The sequence below is a fragment of the Xiphophorus couchianus genome, chromosome 17 (assembly GCF_001444195.1).
Source record: "Xiphophorus couchianus chromosome 17, X_couchianus-1.0, whole genome shotgun sequence".
Lineage (NCBI taxonomy): Eukaryota > Metazoa > Chordata > Actinopteri > Cyprinodontiformes > Poeciliidae > Xiphophorus > Xiphophorus couchianus.
In genome coordinates, this window is record NC_040244.1 from 10,782,423 (window position 1) to 10,800,099 (window position 17,677).

General features: G+C 39.3%; 1 protein-coding gene across 2 annotated transcripts in view; it reads left to right on the top strand.

The window, feature by feature from the left end:
- Window positions 1-17,677, top strand: part of pdzrn4 (PDZ domain containing ring finger 4) — a 61,331-nt gene that overhangs the window by 26,779 nt on the left and 16,875 nt on the right. Inside the window, exon 1 of one of the 2 annotated variants that reach the window (XM_028043247.1) lies at window positions 444-856. The exons of the other annotated variant lie outside the window; for it this stretch is intronic. Within the exon in view, the coding sequence (XP_027899048.1) occupies window positions 788-856 (69 nt within the window). The 5' untranslated portion in view covers window positions 444-787. Of the gene's footprint in view, window positions 1-443; window positions 857-17,677 lie in introns of those variants that run through there. 2 annotated transcript variants of the gene reach the window in all.

The window sequence follows — 17,677 nt, forward strand, 5'->3', positions numbered from 1 at the left end:
CGTGGAAAACACGGAGCCGAGTGCAAAAGGCTATCCAACTGCATCCAAATGAGATTGATTTCCATGCCAGATCCATTTGTTAAATGTGCGTGCTGACTAATAGCCCTCTTGCCAAATTGATGAACTGCGGAGATTGCGTTTTAGCTGCTGGTTCGAGCTTTTGGAAACAGGGGGATCCGGAGGTGGCGGACGGGTGCTTTTTCAAACCAATGGTCAATCACTGAGTCTTCACAAGTTGAGACGGGTCCACTCCCTTTAACACTCCCCTGCTGTCCGCCCTCAGCCAGCCACCCTCCTTTCCTTAAACAGCCAATAAGGATGCTGTCTATTCATGAACTGAAAGTGGGAGCAGGCATGTGTAGGCAGCTTGCCACAGGAGGAGGTGTGTCTCTGTGAGCCAAGAGTGTGTGCATAGAAGAGAGTACGCTCACACTGAGAGAGGAGGTGGCGGAGAGAAGAGTGTATGGAGGCATGCAAGTGAGAGCCGGGAGAGGAAGGGACAGGCAAGAGGGAAAGGGAAGCCAGGTGCATTTTACTGAGTTAATTAGAGACTTATATACTCATTAGGAATACAAAGAAGAAAAACTCTCAAATTTGGGTAGCATAAATGTGTGTGAGAGAGAAAGAGAGAGGGAGGGATCTCTGAGGATACACGGATGAGAAGGAAGAGTGAGGGAGACGAAGAAGAGGAGCCCGAGTGTGGATCGCCCTGGGGGGAGCTCGCACACGCCGCAGACAAGCGCACACAATCCGGCGGGCACTCGGCACCGTTTCCCTGACAACTAGGATGGGCTGCAATTTGTGCACCTTGCAGAAACGAGAGGAACACTACAAACTGCTCTACGAGATTGCACAGGTAAGTTAGACCAGGCGCAGAACGAAGGATGACAGCGCTGTGAGGTGACGTGGACCCTCCCTGGTCGAAATAATTGGGTATTCGGAGAGAAATGGATTTCCCAAAAGTGAGTGCTGGGAAGTGAGCGGAATATGCAGGAAAGTGGAGAGAAATTAGTCACTTTGGAACAGGCAGGCAGAGTTTGAGAGCATGCGTGTTTTCGTTCTCCTTCAAAGTGAATGGAGCTAGTTATCTCTTCTTAGCAGCAGAAGATGTGAGGACAAGTTCAGCTCTTCTTCCTGCACTGGCTCCAGGGGAAATCAACACATCTCCTCTGCCCATGACTCTACAGAAGCAGAAGCAGTGCAGTTCCAAATAGGTCTTGCTGGTTCTTTTTATAATTTTTTTCAGGAGGGGGGGGGTTACTGGCCTGTTGTAAAATCGGCTTTGTTTTGCTACTGGTTTGAAAACCCTATTGGGATTTATTTCTACATTTTACCAAAAGGTTCCTTTTGTTGCCTTGTATGGATTTTAGTTTGTTCTAGTAACCATATACTTCATACAAACACAATTTCACTCTTCCAGAATTTATTGTGCATTGAAAGTACTGCTTCTTGAGGTTTCTCTCAAAACTTCCTCATCAGACATTAGATGTGGTCAAAACAAGCTGCTATACCTCCAGAGAGCATTCCAATATTCCAAAAATATAAGCTGTAAAAACATTTTCTTTTAAATTCTGATAAAACTATAAACTCCTAATGAATTTAAAGCCATTTTGCTTTAAATTCATTCATAATTGTGTGCTATGTAGGTCTAAACATAAAGAAATAAAGCACATTTTATATTGCAACTTATTATGCATTCTATTCTGAATAGTTCATGTATATTGGAATTAAAGGTGTGGAATTCACATTGTTCTACAGTATCACATTACTTTTGTAGTGACAACTCGTTTTTATCTATTAACTGACCATCTGCTGATTAGATTAATATGTTCCAAAACATATTATTAGATAATTATTAGATGCTTAGCATGTAGGCTATGATATCAGTTTCACTTTCAGTTTCATTCGTGTAGCATATTTCTTTGCATGTTTCTATTGCTTAATTAACAAACATACCATAGATATTAAGCAGTAGGTATTAAGGTGCTTTATATTTAATTTTATTTTGGATCACATTTATAATTTGCTCTCAACCATTTTTTATTTTTTTTATTTCGATTGATGTCCTGGGTACACTAAGTGCTGATTCTATTTAAGTCTAATGCTGAGAATTACACGTAATTCTGAAATCTTGCTTGACAGAAAGGTCAAGTTGATCATCGAGACTGATTTGTTTGGAAACGTTAATCATGATTCAGTTAAGCGCGAAGGTGCCACATTTCTTACTTTTGCTCTGCTGATAGCTGGACTGTGTTGATGTGGGATAAATGGACAGATTGTTGGCGAAGTACATGCTTTTCTTCTTCTGATTGTAACATCAGGGCCAGCTTTCATTCATCATTTAGTATCTTGCACTGTTACAGACAGCGGGGAAACTCAGTAGGGCACAATCTGAGGCATCAAATTACAAACCGTGCCGGTGCGTTCACATAGCTATGGATACAAGTACATCAGAATGTGCTCTTAGCTGCTGATATGAAGTATGTTTATGGTGAATATCTTAATGGTTTCTTTTTTCTCTCTCTCTGTCTAAAGTAATAAAAATGTTATAAATTCTATGATCTTCCATTAGTGTTGAAAAGCTTAAACTAATGAATGTAATTCAGAAACCTGCAATCTGAACATCATGTAATTTTTATGTTTATTATTACCCCATGCACTAATTGGATTGTGCTGTTTATGTTGGATGCCTCTGAAGCAGACAAGCAAGTAAGCCATGCCAATTATAGGAAACTCTAGGAGGTCATGGCTCCTTTTTGTTGTTGATGTAAAAGGGAATTTACTCGCGTAACCAAAAGCAGAAGGTGCATTATGTGACCAGCTGTGAAATCTAAGCCTCTTAAGCTGTTTAAACATACAGTAAACTGAACAAAAGCATCCTTATAAGGATTATAAGGTTCAAAGCAAAATTATATCACATTTCCACAAAAACCCTTATATATCACCTAAACGTCTATACAAGCAACAACCATGGGGTATAAGCCATGTGCACATGAATATTAAATTTTTTTTATATTTCCTGCTGTGCATACAGCTCTAATTTATTTGTAAATAAACACTTTCTCAAACAAACAAACAATGGCATAACGATATACTGTACATCACAAAACTGTCTTTGTGTCCTGACTTGACATTAACTGGTATTTGATTCTCACTGTACGACGCCCTTGAGTCTTTCATGAATTGTATTTGAAATGGAAAAGCAGCAAATATTCAAAAAGATTTACGGTTGCAGTTGTTGTATTTTACAGGCTTATCCTTTATTATTTTGGTTTAAATGCATAAACCAAAGTAAAAAAAAAAAGGTAATATACACACCTGCTTGACTTAGTGCTGATTTTTAAACAAATGTGCTTGTTCTTATTTCTCTTTCTACAACACTGGGAGCCTAACAAGCTCATAGACTGGTTAGTTAGGCCTGCTGCTTGGGGAGCCAGTCAAACTAAGTAAGTTAATGTCTTTGATGACAAGTTGGTCTTTGCTTGGCCGCTATGTTTTTAAAAACTAACTTTTTTAGGTGAGTTTTTGTGTTTTGTGTCATTTTTGTCTTATAAAAATGACAAAAAAATATCGAGACAGCGAAAAGAGCTTTCGTGCAAGAGACTTAAGTCACAGTTACGACAACGCAAACAACTCAAATTTTAGGGTAAACTCAGGGCGAGGCGGGCAGGCAAAGAGAAGAGGCAACAAAATTCTCTGAGTCCTACATTAGACCTGTAAGGTTATTTGCGGGAAATAAACTTGAAGCTATTATTATTTCACCCTGTCAGTAACAGGTTACTAATAACACTCACAGTAAGAAGTTGCATGTAAAACAAGTGGCATTTTTTGTGGTGCCTGTGTTCAATGAGCTTCTACAAGTAAACTAGATTTTATGGGGTACTCAAAAAGAGCCAAAGCAACAGAAGAGCCTTTTGCAGTTTTTATGGTGTAAAATAACAGCAGATGAACCATAAAACATTGGGTTCACATCAAGATTGGCTGAAACAAACACTAAAATGGTCATAATGATGCATTTTAATCCCTAATTACACTTGGCAAATGTCCTAGAGAGTATTACTTGTCTGTGTACAAGTCGCCACACTACAGTCAAATGTTCTTTGTGACTGCCAGAGGACACCAACAGTTCTCATTTTTAGTGTTGAAGAAAGAGGAAGAAAAAAAAATCGCTCATCAGGCTGCAAGTGTGTCAGTGTGACTTTGGCCTGAAACTTGAGGCTAAGGGGGATTCTGCAAATCCAGGGAGACTCCCCAACGATCCCTCCGTCTCATTTTACTTTCGTCATTTTTTCCTCCTTCCTTTTTTTACGTAATTCTCCTTCTCTATAACCTTCATTAATTTTGCTCTCCTTTCCATTTCAGTGTTCACTTTCTGCTGTCTCTCAATTCAGTTTCAGCAGACACACAATAAATGTGTTTCCCATATTTTACACTCAACACAGAAATACAGCGGAACACTCTTAGCTAATTATGCTTGTGAACTAATCCGGAAAGCTGATAATATCCCCAAAAGCCAGGTGAGGACAGGTGCAAAGGGTGTCCTATTAACACTTGTCTAGAGGCTCATCTGTTGTGTGTGGCTTACCTCATCATATTATGGCCTGTGGCTTTTAGCAACGTGAAATTTTGTTGAAGAGTCTCCTTCTGTTGTGTATTGGCGGTAGGCTATCTGTTTGAAAGGGTTGCTTTGAGAGCTTAGCAGAAAAAATTATGGTCTAGTTTTAAAAACAAAAACACACATTAGCTGAGGTTTCGGGTTTATATTTGCCAAATATTTTTAAATTGTTGACTTTTTTGTTATTATTGAGTGAATGAGTACACAACAATATTTTTTTTTTAAATCAAGCTAAATTTCATGAGCCATTGCCACTTTCAAACACTACCACACCTGTAAAATCAAATTATTGCTCAGATAGAACCTGCAACTTGAAGTTAGCTGAAATATCTTAAAAAGACAGCACATTTTGTTCTGATCTGCGTAACCGACATTTATCAGTCTGGATGTGTTTTTGAAGACGTTTCTAAGAGTTTGGACGGACGGCAAACTACAGTAGATTTAGAGCAATTCTCCACAGATGAAGGAAACTTGGAAAGTGGAGAACAGACAGTCTGCTAGACAAACATGGTGATTGTCTGCAGTAACTTTGTTGTTTCAACATGACGACTTGTCATTTATGAAACCATGAATCCTGTTCTTTACCAGAACGTTCATTAGGTGGATCTCGCGTAATCATATGTATACGTAGGACAGTGTTTCAAAGCACACCAGGAACTCATTTGTGACTGGCTCAAAGGAAAAGAAAATCTAAAATAATTAAAAGTCAACATAATGGCCCTCTTTAATAAAAAAAAATTGTACTGGTAGGAGCCACAGACTATGACAGAATGAACACAAACTATCCTTCAACCAATCTGCATTTTGCAGCAAATGTAGTTTGTTTAATGTCTCTGTGTTATTGTATCAGTTCTCATCTCAAGAGTATTGCTCTCAGGACAGCACTTCATTTAATTAATTAAAGACATTTATTAGCCAGGGACGAAAGTGCTGAAACAGCTGCTTTCTTTCTTGACAGTGTCAGCATTTAGCCTGCCAGTTGCAGTTCATAAACTCTCCCTGTGGGTCGACACTGGAAAGCTAAACTCTCATACAGCTAAATGTTTTACACCAGTACAGATGAATTATACAATTCGAGTTTCTAGCTTGATAAAAACCCTTTGGGAGAGTTTCTTTTCAAGGATGTAAAATATATTTAGAGGCTGAAACAATGGCAGCTGAAATGGCAGCCATTTGGAGTTAGGGTATTGGTTTTCCCTCTGTAACTGACATGTAATATTGTAAACAGACCTCTAACTGTTAGAAAAAGTAACTGAGCTTTTCAGAGACCAATTTGAGTTTTCACCCTGCAGGCCTGTTCTCCACACTACCAACTATCTTTGCACACACAGCTGCACTATTCTGACAGGAGCGCTGGGTGCTCGACCCCAGCTGCCCAGCGGCCACTGAGAGATTTATAACTCTCGTCAGACCATTTACATTCAACATTGCATTTGTGATGGCGTGCATGGCCTGGTGTGTGGGTGCGTGCGCGCGCGTGTTTCTCTGCAAACTCACTCTGCGGGGCTCCATTCAGGGTGTAGCAAATGCTATTCCATGTATTTTGCTCATGGCTGTGTTAAATTGTCCCACAGCCTCTGGCCTTTAGTGTCTCACTGGGCCCATATGTTTTGTGCTTTAGTTTGACCAAAATCAGCACTATTGTGTCAGACAAAAGCGCAGAAGACGGCAAATTGTACGAGTGTAACAGGGTTGAGATTCCCACGGTATAACTATGATACCAGCTTCCCTATATTGTTATTGGCATATAAAATAAAATCAGTTTGCATAATCTAATTGCTTTTATCTAAAACTGTAGTGCAAAAAATATTACAGCAATATAACAATGTTATATATGCCATATATTAATTATTATACTCATTTAGACCTAAGAAAAAATATTAATTACGCCAACCAGCTTATCAGTACATGGGGGAAATGTACATTATTTTATGTTATTCTGTTGTCTATTATCTACATGACCAGCATCCAGTTGTGATTTTATAGCATTTTAATATATTTTAAAAAGTGACGATTGAAAAGAATACCTTGTCCAAAAATATGTTGTCAAATCACTTTAATGCACCATAAACCCAGTGACAATGTGGTACTCTGGGACTTTTTGTAGTATCCAATCAAAAGAGGAAAGTAATTTACACTTCTGGTTGTTGATTTCGCTCACCAACAAGTCAAATGTCAGATAGAAAATTTCCCAGAACCCCCCGAACCCAAATGTGAGTTCAGAGTAATATCCTTGATTTTAGACCTGAGCAGTCCCGACATCCTTCTGAGCGAACCAGATTTCCCTTAGTGCACCACAAACGGCAGGAATATCTCCTAAGATTATCTTCGAAGTCGTCGAAATAATCGGGGTGTCCTTACGACTGTAGGAATGGGGAAAACAGGACAAAAATCGGCTTGAAAATCTTGGCATGTGAACTAAGTATAAGCGGCCCATGCCTTGCTTTATTTTTTTGAGGGAATTATTTGGTTTGCAATGTTGCTTCATCAGGTCAGTGAGCAGAAAGGGAAGTGATTACAAACTGATTTTTTTTAACCGTGTATAACACACATGTCCTACATTACTATTGCAGGTCCTTTTCTGAAAATATCCACCTTCCCCCCGTTGGATACCTTATGTATACCGGTCTGCTCTTGTTGCGAACCAGGCCAATCTCTGGTGTGAGCATTTCCTCTAGAGACAGATGCCGTGCCTCATGTCCAGCCTGTTAGACAGAACAGAGGAGGCTAGACAACCAGCCCCTCGCCTCGCCATCACCCGAGGTGTCCTGCAAGTGCCACACAGAGCAGGGGAGGCTGGGGTCAGACCCGCACAGCCGGCACATCCATATGCCCAAACTGGACCTGAAGCTGAACTTTATTTGTTGGGAAGTGTAGTTACTCGCCAGAGAGGCTATGGCTCTTTTTTTTTTTTTTTTACATAAAGGTACAGCATAATATAAGTGATCTCATATGTTGAGGTTGTAAAACGTACTACAAATCAAAGTAGCACTCTTCTTTTGTTTGTCTTTTTCAATCTTTCTGATGGGGTTTTGAGCCATTCGTTGTGCTGACCTCTCCATCTTTCTTGCGTTTTTCATCCCAACAAGTACGCTGTCCGCCTGTCGACGTGGGTCAGCGAGGGTGACCTTTTTACCTATCACCGTAAATCGTCTCGACAGTCTTGCATGCCCTGAACGTTTATTTTTTGGGTTTTTTTACAAAACATTTTCAATCTTTGTTTTTACCAAACTGTTAGATTTACCTAGGTAAAATATTTTCTGTTCATAAGAAATACAAGAATTAATGACACACAATGGAAATGATTTCTGCTGCTTAACACTGATCATCTGGTGTCTTCCATCATGTTTATAGCTGCTCATTGGAGCTCAGCCTGGTGATAATACCACATGATTTAGAGGTGCATATGTCCTCGTCGCTGGCACCGTGGGTAGAATGTCTTCTGGTTGCTCGCCAAGAACTGGGAAGAGCAAAAGGGTGAATATCCATTGCCAGTAACACAAGGATGTATAGAAGTACATCCTATGTAAACTAAGACTTTTTACTTGAGTTATGAAAAACTGAGAGAAAGTGACAGAATGATCACTAAATGCTTCTGCCCAGTGTTTATGTGATGTTTCTTTATCTTCCAGTCTGCCTACCCGTGAGCAAACATACACTTTGTTCCTCCATGTGTTAGTGGGGGGAGAAAGGGATGTCCAGGGTTGATTGGGGGAAAGGGGGCAGGCGAAGGCAACAACAATCAGCGTCTTGCTCCACTGGCCAACAATCTCCCTCTGCGCTGGCTCTGATAAGCCTGGGATAAAAGCCCTTTCCCTGGGCACAGTCACTCTCCTCGCCGCCTCTTCTCTAACTCCTTTCAGACGAGGCAAAGGATGAACATGTGATGCCTGTGGAATCCACTGAACAATACAAAAGCAGATATGCATATTTGCACTTTCGATTTATCACACAGAATGATAATTGCAAAGGGTCAGGGCATCCATCCATCAGTTTTACTGCCTTTTTCCGTTATTTGGACGGTGTAAAAATGCAATTCAAAGATTGATCAACACTTTTTAACCTGTCGGTGATTATGAATTATGTCAAAGATCAATGAGATGTTAGGAAGGCTGGGAATTTTCTACAACGTATTGGAATTTTATAGCCACAATGTTCAATGTATTTCATTGAGATTTTGAATAAAAGGCTAAGATAAAGCAGCAGATAATTACAAAATTCAGAAAAAGTGTGGTCCAAATGTATATTCAGACTCCTTTACTTTGACACTGAACCACCTGGATGCACCATCCTCATTAACCATGGTGGTGGGCATGTGACTCTTTATCAGGGAAAGCGGATCTGGTCAATGTTGACGAAGGGGAAGTCAAATTGTTAATGTATGAGAATGGCCCAGTCAAAGTCTAGACCCACGAGCAGTTCAAAATCTGTGACAAGAGTCACATAAAAGGAATACGACTGAGACGTACATATATGTTTTTGTATAAGGAAGAGATATACAAAACTGGCAAAATATTCAGTCTCTAACTGTACAAACATGATGGAAACATACTCAAAAGATTTGCAGTTGTTATTGCAATGATCGGAGATTCTACAAAGTACAAATAAAAATCACAGCTACAATTTTCATGTTAGTGGTTAAACATTTTGAGAGCTATGTGTTCTTCTTCCTATTAATAGGTACGACTTACTTTGTATTGATAAATTCAGATCAAATCTACAGAAAATGACTTGAATTTTGTAGGGGTACAACTACTTTTTCCAAAGCACATCATGGTCACGAAATGAGGGGAAAATGTCCCAAGAGATTTGTATGGAGTTTAAAGTTTAAAATAAGTCAATGGAAGCTCTGAAAGATGAGTTGCATACCACCAGTAATTCTGTTAAATCCTCACATTTTCTTCTAAACCTTTTCAAAACAGATAGGTTGACTGCCTATCAGTCATCAGACAGCATCAGGTCTGTTCCATCTCACTTCCCCAGTCTGTCGTTTCTTCTCCTCTCTTCCACTCATTAAAATAGTTGGGCACAACCTCTGCTTCCGCGGTGCCACAGATTTGCTTTGATAGAATGACCCTGCAGGAAAAAAAGATATCAATTGAAGTCATAGAAGTGTCCAACCTGCCCGGAAATGTAGTAATTTTTGTCTATTGTTACACTCCGCTTTCAGACCATTACTATTATACAGCTTGAAGTCAACCTTCTGCCAGAATAACCAAATAACACACCTTATGGCCACATGCTGCAGGCTATGTTTTGTCAGGTTAGACAGATGCTAAGATAAACCATCTGGAGCAGTTATGGATGCAGTGGAGGCATTTGCTTGCAACGGAAGAGCACACATACACATGAAATATGCACAAAGAATCCCCTCGACGTGGAGCAGTTAGAGGACTGGAGGGAGATACTGAAGCATAATTTTGAAGATGTTGAGAACCTCCAGCACTCTCCATGTTTACATATTTCTTCCAGTTGGATCTGGAGATCAGATCTTTGACTTTTTTTTTCTTCTAAGACCAATTGTTAGATCAGATGAAACAGGTGAAATCTCTACTTTTTTTTTTGTTTGTTTGTTTTGGAGTTGTTTTTTTGCCAAGAACATCTCTATTATGTGCAATCGTTTGGGGCGACGAACATGAATAATAGGTTTATTTTGTATTTCATACAGATTCACAGCAGATTGCTTGAATTTCGAAGCTCTGGCATATTCGCTATAGCCTGTTTTCAAAGCCAAACAATTCTACATGTGAAATGTTACAAACGTGCTTAAAAGCATTGAAATATTTGTACATCACTGTCGAGTGTGTTTTGTAGCTTCTGTGTACACCCTGGGACCAGGTGGTCCAAAGGGAGATCAGGTTGCACCAGAGAGGCAGTGTTGCTTTCTCGCTTAACCAGCTTGGGTTTAGAAGTCATTAGGCCCACTCAGAGTCTGGCTTCGAGTCCAGTTACAGATAGAATAACACTAAACCATCTGCATAGCAGGGGGGTGATTACATTTAGTGGGAGGTGTAACCGTAAGCCTTATGCTGATATGGGAAATGTCCTGAGGGTGGAGAACGGTTGAAGCCCTGCTTGGTTCTACGTGGAAACATGTGACACACTTTTAATGAGGAGCAGCCCTGCCACGCTGTTTTGTGTTTTTCCTTGCATTTCTGTGGCATAGATGCGCAGCTTTATGATAGAAAAGCTATCATAAAGCTATCATAAAGCTCATTTGATAGAAAAGCATAGCTTTTCTAGGTCTAGTATGTTTTTTGAGACACAATACATATTGCACAAATGTGCCAGTGAGAAAAGTATTGCTAAGAAATGTATGCAAATGCCCTGCAAATGTTGTACCAGCGACCTAATAATAATAATGGTACTTAGGCTATGTTCACACAGCAGGCAGTTGTGACCCAAATCCATTTTTTTTGCCCATATGTGACCCATATCAGACTTTTTCATGACGGTCTGAATTCGGATCTTTTCCGAATGAAAATAGCCAGAATTTGTAAGCGCTGCTCAATTTACTAATAGAAACAATTTACCATAATAGGAAAACCATTTATCTGTTGTCATCAGCGGCTATGCTAACTAGCCTGAGCATTCATGGTTTTCTCCTTTGTGGTGAAGGAGCTGTATCATAGCAGAGAGGGCTTGGGAGGGGAGTGTGTTCACAAGCATGACTGACAGCGCTAAGACCTTCCTCCTGGCTTTGATTGGTTGTTTATGGCTGAGGACTGTATTTTTTCAGATGGCAATAGGAGGAGTACTGCCAGAAGGTAGAGGACCTCAATTTTTTTCACAGATTATCTGTCTTATAATATGAATGCTGTATTAGTAAAAAAAATACTTTAAAAACTTTTTTGTTTGTTTTTATAAAAGTTACATAGTGCTGCTTTGCGGCAGTGTTTGGTTGTAGAAAATAACAAAAAAGCTTTATCTGAATTTGCAGACAACTTTGTCACTTGCAAACTCACAAATTTGCGTGGCCAGATTTAAAGATTTGCAGTCACACTGAAATATTGTTAAATCTCGACTGAATCTGGTTGAATTAGACAATGGCAAATCTCTCATTTAAGCAACCAGGTGTCTGTTTAGATGAAGGCATTTTTCTTTACAGGCACAGCTCTCCTGCTCACATCTAGTGTGAAGTGTAAATGAAGTGTAAAGTCGTTTCTCTTCTCCACCAAAGGGCAGACTGAGGAAACTTCACGCTATGAATAATGCTAATGTGTTAGGTGCTTCCAGTGAACATAAACACGCATCACTAGAAAAAAGGGTAAAGTTTGATGTGAGGAGAGAAAACTTCACACACTCTAGGCTTTTCTGGAAAATAAGAAGATTTATATTTATGCAAAAAGCAGCACATAAATCTTTAATTTTCCCGCTCTTTAGTGAGGTTTTTCACTTCCCAGGCTGCTACTTTTCTGCTAATTATGCTCCCGATTGCATTTAGAGTTGACTTTTTGCCTTTAGCCATTTTTGGGCTCGTATGAAGAGGAATAATATGACTGTGTGCAATGATGATCTAAGTAAGCTGAAATAAATGGGGTACTAATGAGCATCCTGAATGTCAGATATGAGTTAAAAGTAGCTGAAATTTTTAGGTTCCTTTGACCTTTTGTGATGCCTCTATTTCCTTACTTCTAAGGTTGCAAGTTAGTTTGGGTCCACAGTTTTTATTGTGAAGGGAATAAGGTGCTTTAATATTGATGTCTATTGCTTTTTTATGTAAAATATGGAAATTGAAACATTCTCTTAGTATTTTAATGTCTCGATTTTACAGCTAGCCTTTAACATCACTGTCTCTAAGATTATCTGTATTAAAAGTATGCATGATATCCAGTTGTTCCTCAGCTTTTAGTGCGCCGCTGATGCACACGCTGGATTTTATTCCTTCAGTTTAAAAAGTAGAAAGTAGCAGGGAAGCAAGGAAATGACAAAAGTTGCTAAACTTGCTTCCCAGTTCAGTTAAAATGCAAAACAAGACAAGGCATGACTAGCACAATTTCTGAAAACTACTGCTTTTTTGTAACATTTAAGAACTCAATTAGCATAAGAAAATCCTATTATCAGTAAGTTTATTGGCAACAAAATTGAGATAAGAAGTCAAATTAATTTGGGGTTCAAAGTTAAACAATCTCTCATTCATCTTGCTCAGTAACAAGAAAAAAAAGCCTTTCCAGAGAATTAATCTGGCTAAATATATAGGAAAAATGTTTGGAGAGGTCTTTTATTAAATGTAATCTGCTAGCATTTAAATTTAAATTTCTTTTTAAAAAGCGTTTTTAAATTTAACTTTATGCTCACAAACAACAGCTGGTTGACAGTTCATCTCTTCTGGCTTGAGTTATCCCTCTTTGTGTCGTAAAGTATCTATATTTTTGAAACCTTTTTTCTTTGTTTATGTATCAAATCAAAATAAATCCTGACAAAAAATATCCACCTTAAGAGAAAGAAAAGTTGATACCAAAATAGAGAAGTAACTGATGTAATTAAATTGAGATTTTGTGTTACTCAGCTTTCAAATAGGGGAGTAAAATATAGCCTCTTTGTGAACTCAGCCATCTGGATGAATTAAGAGGGACTAATCGGTGACCCCAGAGAGCCTAATTCAAACTCATTGCCAGTATTGGTTGTGGGGCTCAAAGACGGGACACTCTGTTGTTACGCTCGGCTCACTGGCTGTTGCTCTAATGGCAGATGAGAGATTAATGGTGATATAATGAGTTTGGGGAGGACACGGCGCAACAATATAGTCCTGCTGCAGCACGGGCCAATTACATTAGTCAGTCAAGGCAACTATCTGCATCAGCGAGAAATCATCCAATTATATGTGGTTGAAATGTTAATAAAACACATTCAGACATTCCTCAGACACAAAATACCTGCATATGTACAAATGCGGGAATCAAAGCGGCATTTATTGATTTCTCAATGAAGAGTTTTTTGGGTTTTTTTGCTCCCATCCCAACATTAATGCTCCACGTGTCACAAGGAGGAAAACAAACTGAGCCAATTCTCAACCTGCCAGTCTCCTGATGTGACAAAAGGGAGGCTAATTTATGCGTCGGTGACAAGAAATAAGGAGTGTGTGGCAGCGAGGCTGGGTGCCCACATTTGGATTGCAGTTATTGTGATTTGGTTGCTAGGATGGTGAGGGTAATGAATGTCTTGCTGATGCAGTCTGTCATAACCCGTGGCATCCATGGCTGCTCAAAGACACACAGCCTATTAGTTAAATGACAGCGCATAATATATGGGCGCACAAAGAAGAAAGCATTGCTCATTTATGAGAGTAAATTAAGAAAACTAAGATACAATTCACATAAAGCAAAACAGATTGAGGGTTACATTACTGAATCTGTTGAAGACCTCTTGAATGTTGTCAAGAGATTTGTAGTCCTGAGACGAAGTTGTTTTCACCTTGAACTAATCAATGCATCTTGTTCTCAAAAAAAAAGGAAAGGGACAGCAAGACAAAATGTGTTTCTTTGCAGGAGTAAAACAGTGAGATGTATCTGTATTCATGAAGCCTAATTGAAAGGAAGGCTGTCTTGCATAAAGAAGTGGGACAAAGAGGAGGAAATAAGAGGGTTCCTAATGCATTCACTGACAGATAACCTTTGATTTCCCTTCGCTTGCATCAGAAATAGCTGCTTGGAATGACAATCACAAGTCAACGGTTTCTGACGCCGGTGTGCTTGCCTGAACTACCTGTGTAATGCCACAGACATATGAAGAAGAAATGTCTTGTTTATGGACTTCTTTGGCAACATACTACACAATATTCGAACTGGTTCAAATGAGTTGACAAATGATGAGAGTGGCAGGAAAAGAACGGGGGAGGGTTCCTTATAACACAAAACATGGAATTTACTGGTGAGACCATAAAGAGGCCCTTTGCTAGCACAAAATATGATATGCCACTTTAAAATACAGGCATATGAGCCATTTTTATTATAAAACAAAACTAAGAACATTACTCTTGAATAAACATACTTCATGTTGGCTTAGGGTTATCCAGAGAAAAAAAAATTGAATCACTTACCCTCTGAGTTTTTCACTATCCCAGTTAAAAATCACACAATGGATTTTTATACTGATTCAATACTTTGTGGGACAAAATTTCACAGTAATTACAGTTTGAAATTCTAGCAACTGATTCTTCTGTAAAACACCTCAAGCTCAGGGTAGAAAGGATCTGCGAACTACACGGGGATTTTTATCTGGATTAACATTGAGACTTTGTCTGGGCCATTCCAACACTAAATATGCTTCTATCTAAACCAAGGCTTTGTAGCACTGGCAGTATGTTTGCTATTGTTGTCTTGCTGGAAGGTGAACCTCTGGCACAGACTCGAGTATTCTGTAGATTTTTACAAGTTTTCTACCAGGTTGCTTGTATCTTTCTCAATCTCTAAATAAAATCTGAGCAGCTACGCATATCCAAAAATGTAAACATAACAGTTGTGAATTGTGAAAATGTGGCTTATCTTTTACATTGTCGCGTAGTTTTAAGAATAGAACTCCCAAGTGCTCAGAAGTATGTGTCAAACACCAGTTTCCAGAGATGGTGAAGCATCAGCTGCAGAGAAGCAAAATCAATCAGATTAAAGGACACTTATGTGTCACTTATGTTTCATGATGGGAATTTTGAATACAGAATAACCAGTTGAGGGACGATACACAAGTATGCTACTTTTAGCAAGTATCACTGAACATGAACATATGGGACTTGCAGGCCATCCGTAGCTGTGAAACTCCTTGACGTCTGCCAGTGTTTAACTAAAAGGTACGGCCTTATCTTTAGGCTCCTTCTGACTGCCTGATCTAACATCTGAAGCCAGGCGGCTCTACGGAGAGCCATTCCTGGAGGAAGCATGCTCTAATCTGCTGCACACAGATACCGTGTGATGTAGAAGAGACTGACCTAAGCGCGGTACTTAACATCCGTCTCGACAGCAGCTGTTAAGTCCATGTTTCATCTTGTCATGCTGACTTTCTCATGCGGAACTAATTGGTTGTTTTCGCCTGTTGGGCCGGAGACGCTGTCTGCTTAAAAAAAAAACCCACACACAACTCAAGGACACTCGTAGCAACTTGTGCACACATTCACATGCATGCACATAGATGATATCAGGGGTGTGGAGGAGCACAGGTGGAAAGAAGTGGACTAAATTTCACTCAGTTAGAGCCCTGAGTGAAATTTCCTTCAACCTGTTGCCATAGCTAATCACAAACGTCCATACATGCCAACACGCTGAGCTCGCAACACAAAATCTCTCCCTCCCCACCCCACCAGTACTTTCTCTCTGTCCTTGTCTGATTTGCATTTTGGTTAACACTCTAATTGCCTCTCATTAAATACCTTGTCACTTTGATTAATTGGTGTGATACAGAAATGTAAAACAGCAGAGCACCATGAGGCGCGGCGAGCGGTTGCTGATTGAAAAAGATGATCAAGCCTGCCCTAAAAAAATGCAAATCAGGGTGAAATGTTACTCATGTAATTAAGGATAAACAAAGTAAATACATTTGAGTCAGGGTTTTTTTGTTTTTTTTGTGGCCCTTAGGTAGTAAAAGTTTTAAAATCTGTGATCAGGGGTTGGTCGTTTGTTTATGTTCTCGGTTTCCTTCTCCTGAAAAGAACCAAAAACTTAAACATCAAGAAAAGTGCGAAATCAAAGGATATTGCTGCAAGAGTGTTGTTGAGTTTTATATTTGAGGCGATGGGATTTTGTGCTGTAAAACCAAATCATAAGAGATTGTAATTATGAACTGGAGAAACCGATTTCAGAAATGATTTCAGACCACTTTTAGGCCCCTTAAATTGAATTAGCTTTTCTTCGGAGTCATGATGTGGAATACCCACTATGTATCGACTATATTGACCCAAAGCATTCTATTGTAGCTCTGTGCTGGAAGGTGAGCCGCCGCACCAGGCTCACGTCTTTTGTAACCTTCAACAGGTTTCTTCCCATAGTTCCCTAGAGTTATCTGTATCCCAGCAACTCCAACAACGTTCCCTTCACTAAGCACCATCATAGTCTAATGCTGCCACTACCGTATGTGAAGTAACAGTTTTCTAACCACACATGGCATGTTGTGTGCAGCCTAAATAGTTGAATTTTGATCTCAATTGACCTGAGCACCTTCTTCCACCTGTTTGCTGAGCATCTCCGCAACTTTTTCCCTTACATGTCAAGCGTGTACCTCGGTCTTCATGATATTGTCTGTTCCATAATGTTCTCTAACAAATCTCTTAGGCCTTCATAGAACAATTGGAGTTAAAATAAGATTAAATGAATTCCAGATGGATCGTATTCTCTAATAGAGAAACTTCTGAAGGGACTTAGTTGCTCTCTATTTAATAGGGGTATCAAAAGTAAAGGGTTCTCAGTGCAAACACATGGCACACCTTTTTTAATATTTTGCCATGCATAATTTTCAATCTCTCAAGGCACTTTGAGGAAACTTAAAAGGGCTGGTGCCAAAATACAATAAAAGAGGTATACTTTCCATCTACCAAGAAAAAAAAAGTTATCCCCTTTTCCAATAACTTTTTATTTTATTATATCATATAGTCGGGAATACAAGGTTACAATAAGATAACCCAAAGATGATCAAAGTAGCTAAATGATATACTGTAATTTTCTTCGGAGACCACAATGTCTCTTACCCGGCATATTACAAATATTAGATTTCTTTGGAAGCACATCTCTAAACAACAATGAATAAATCAAACATTCATTTCAGCTCTCTCTGGTTTTCATATTTTTTCTCCCCGATCGCATGTAAGACGCATGTCAATATCCCCACAGTATCCTGATCGCATGTCGGGCCTGATTCAATTGACCGATCGTATAACCACACCACCTGTCACTCGAACGTGCGAAAACATGATAATTTTTTCCCATTGTTGCACAGGATGATATTGTCCATAAGACACTTTTATTATTGAAATGAGACATTTATGAACAGTGAGCCCTTCTGAATCCTCACAATGCAGTCAGTAGAGGGAAAAGAAATGAGATTTGGAAGATTAAAGCGGCATGCCACCTGCGTTTCCTG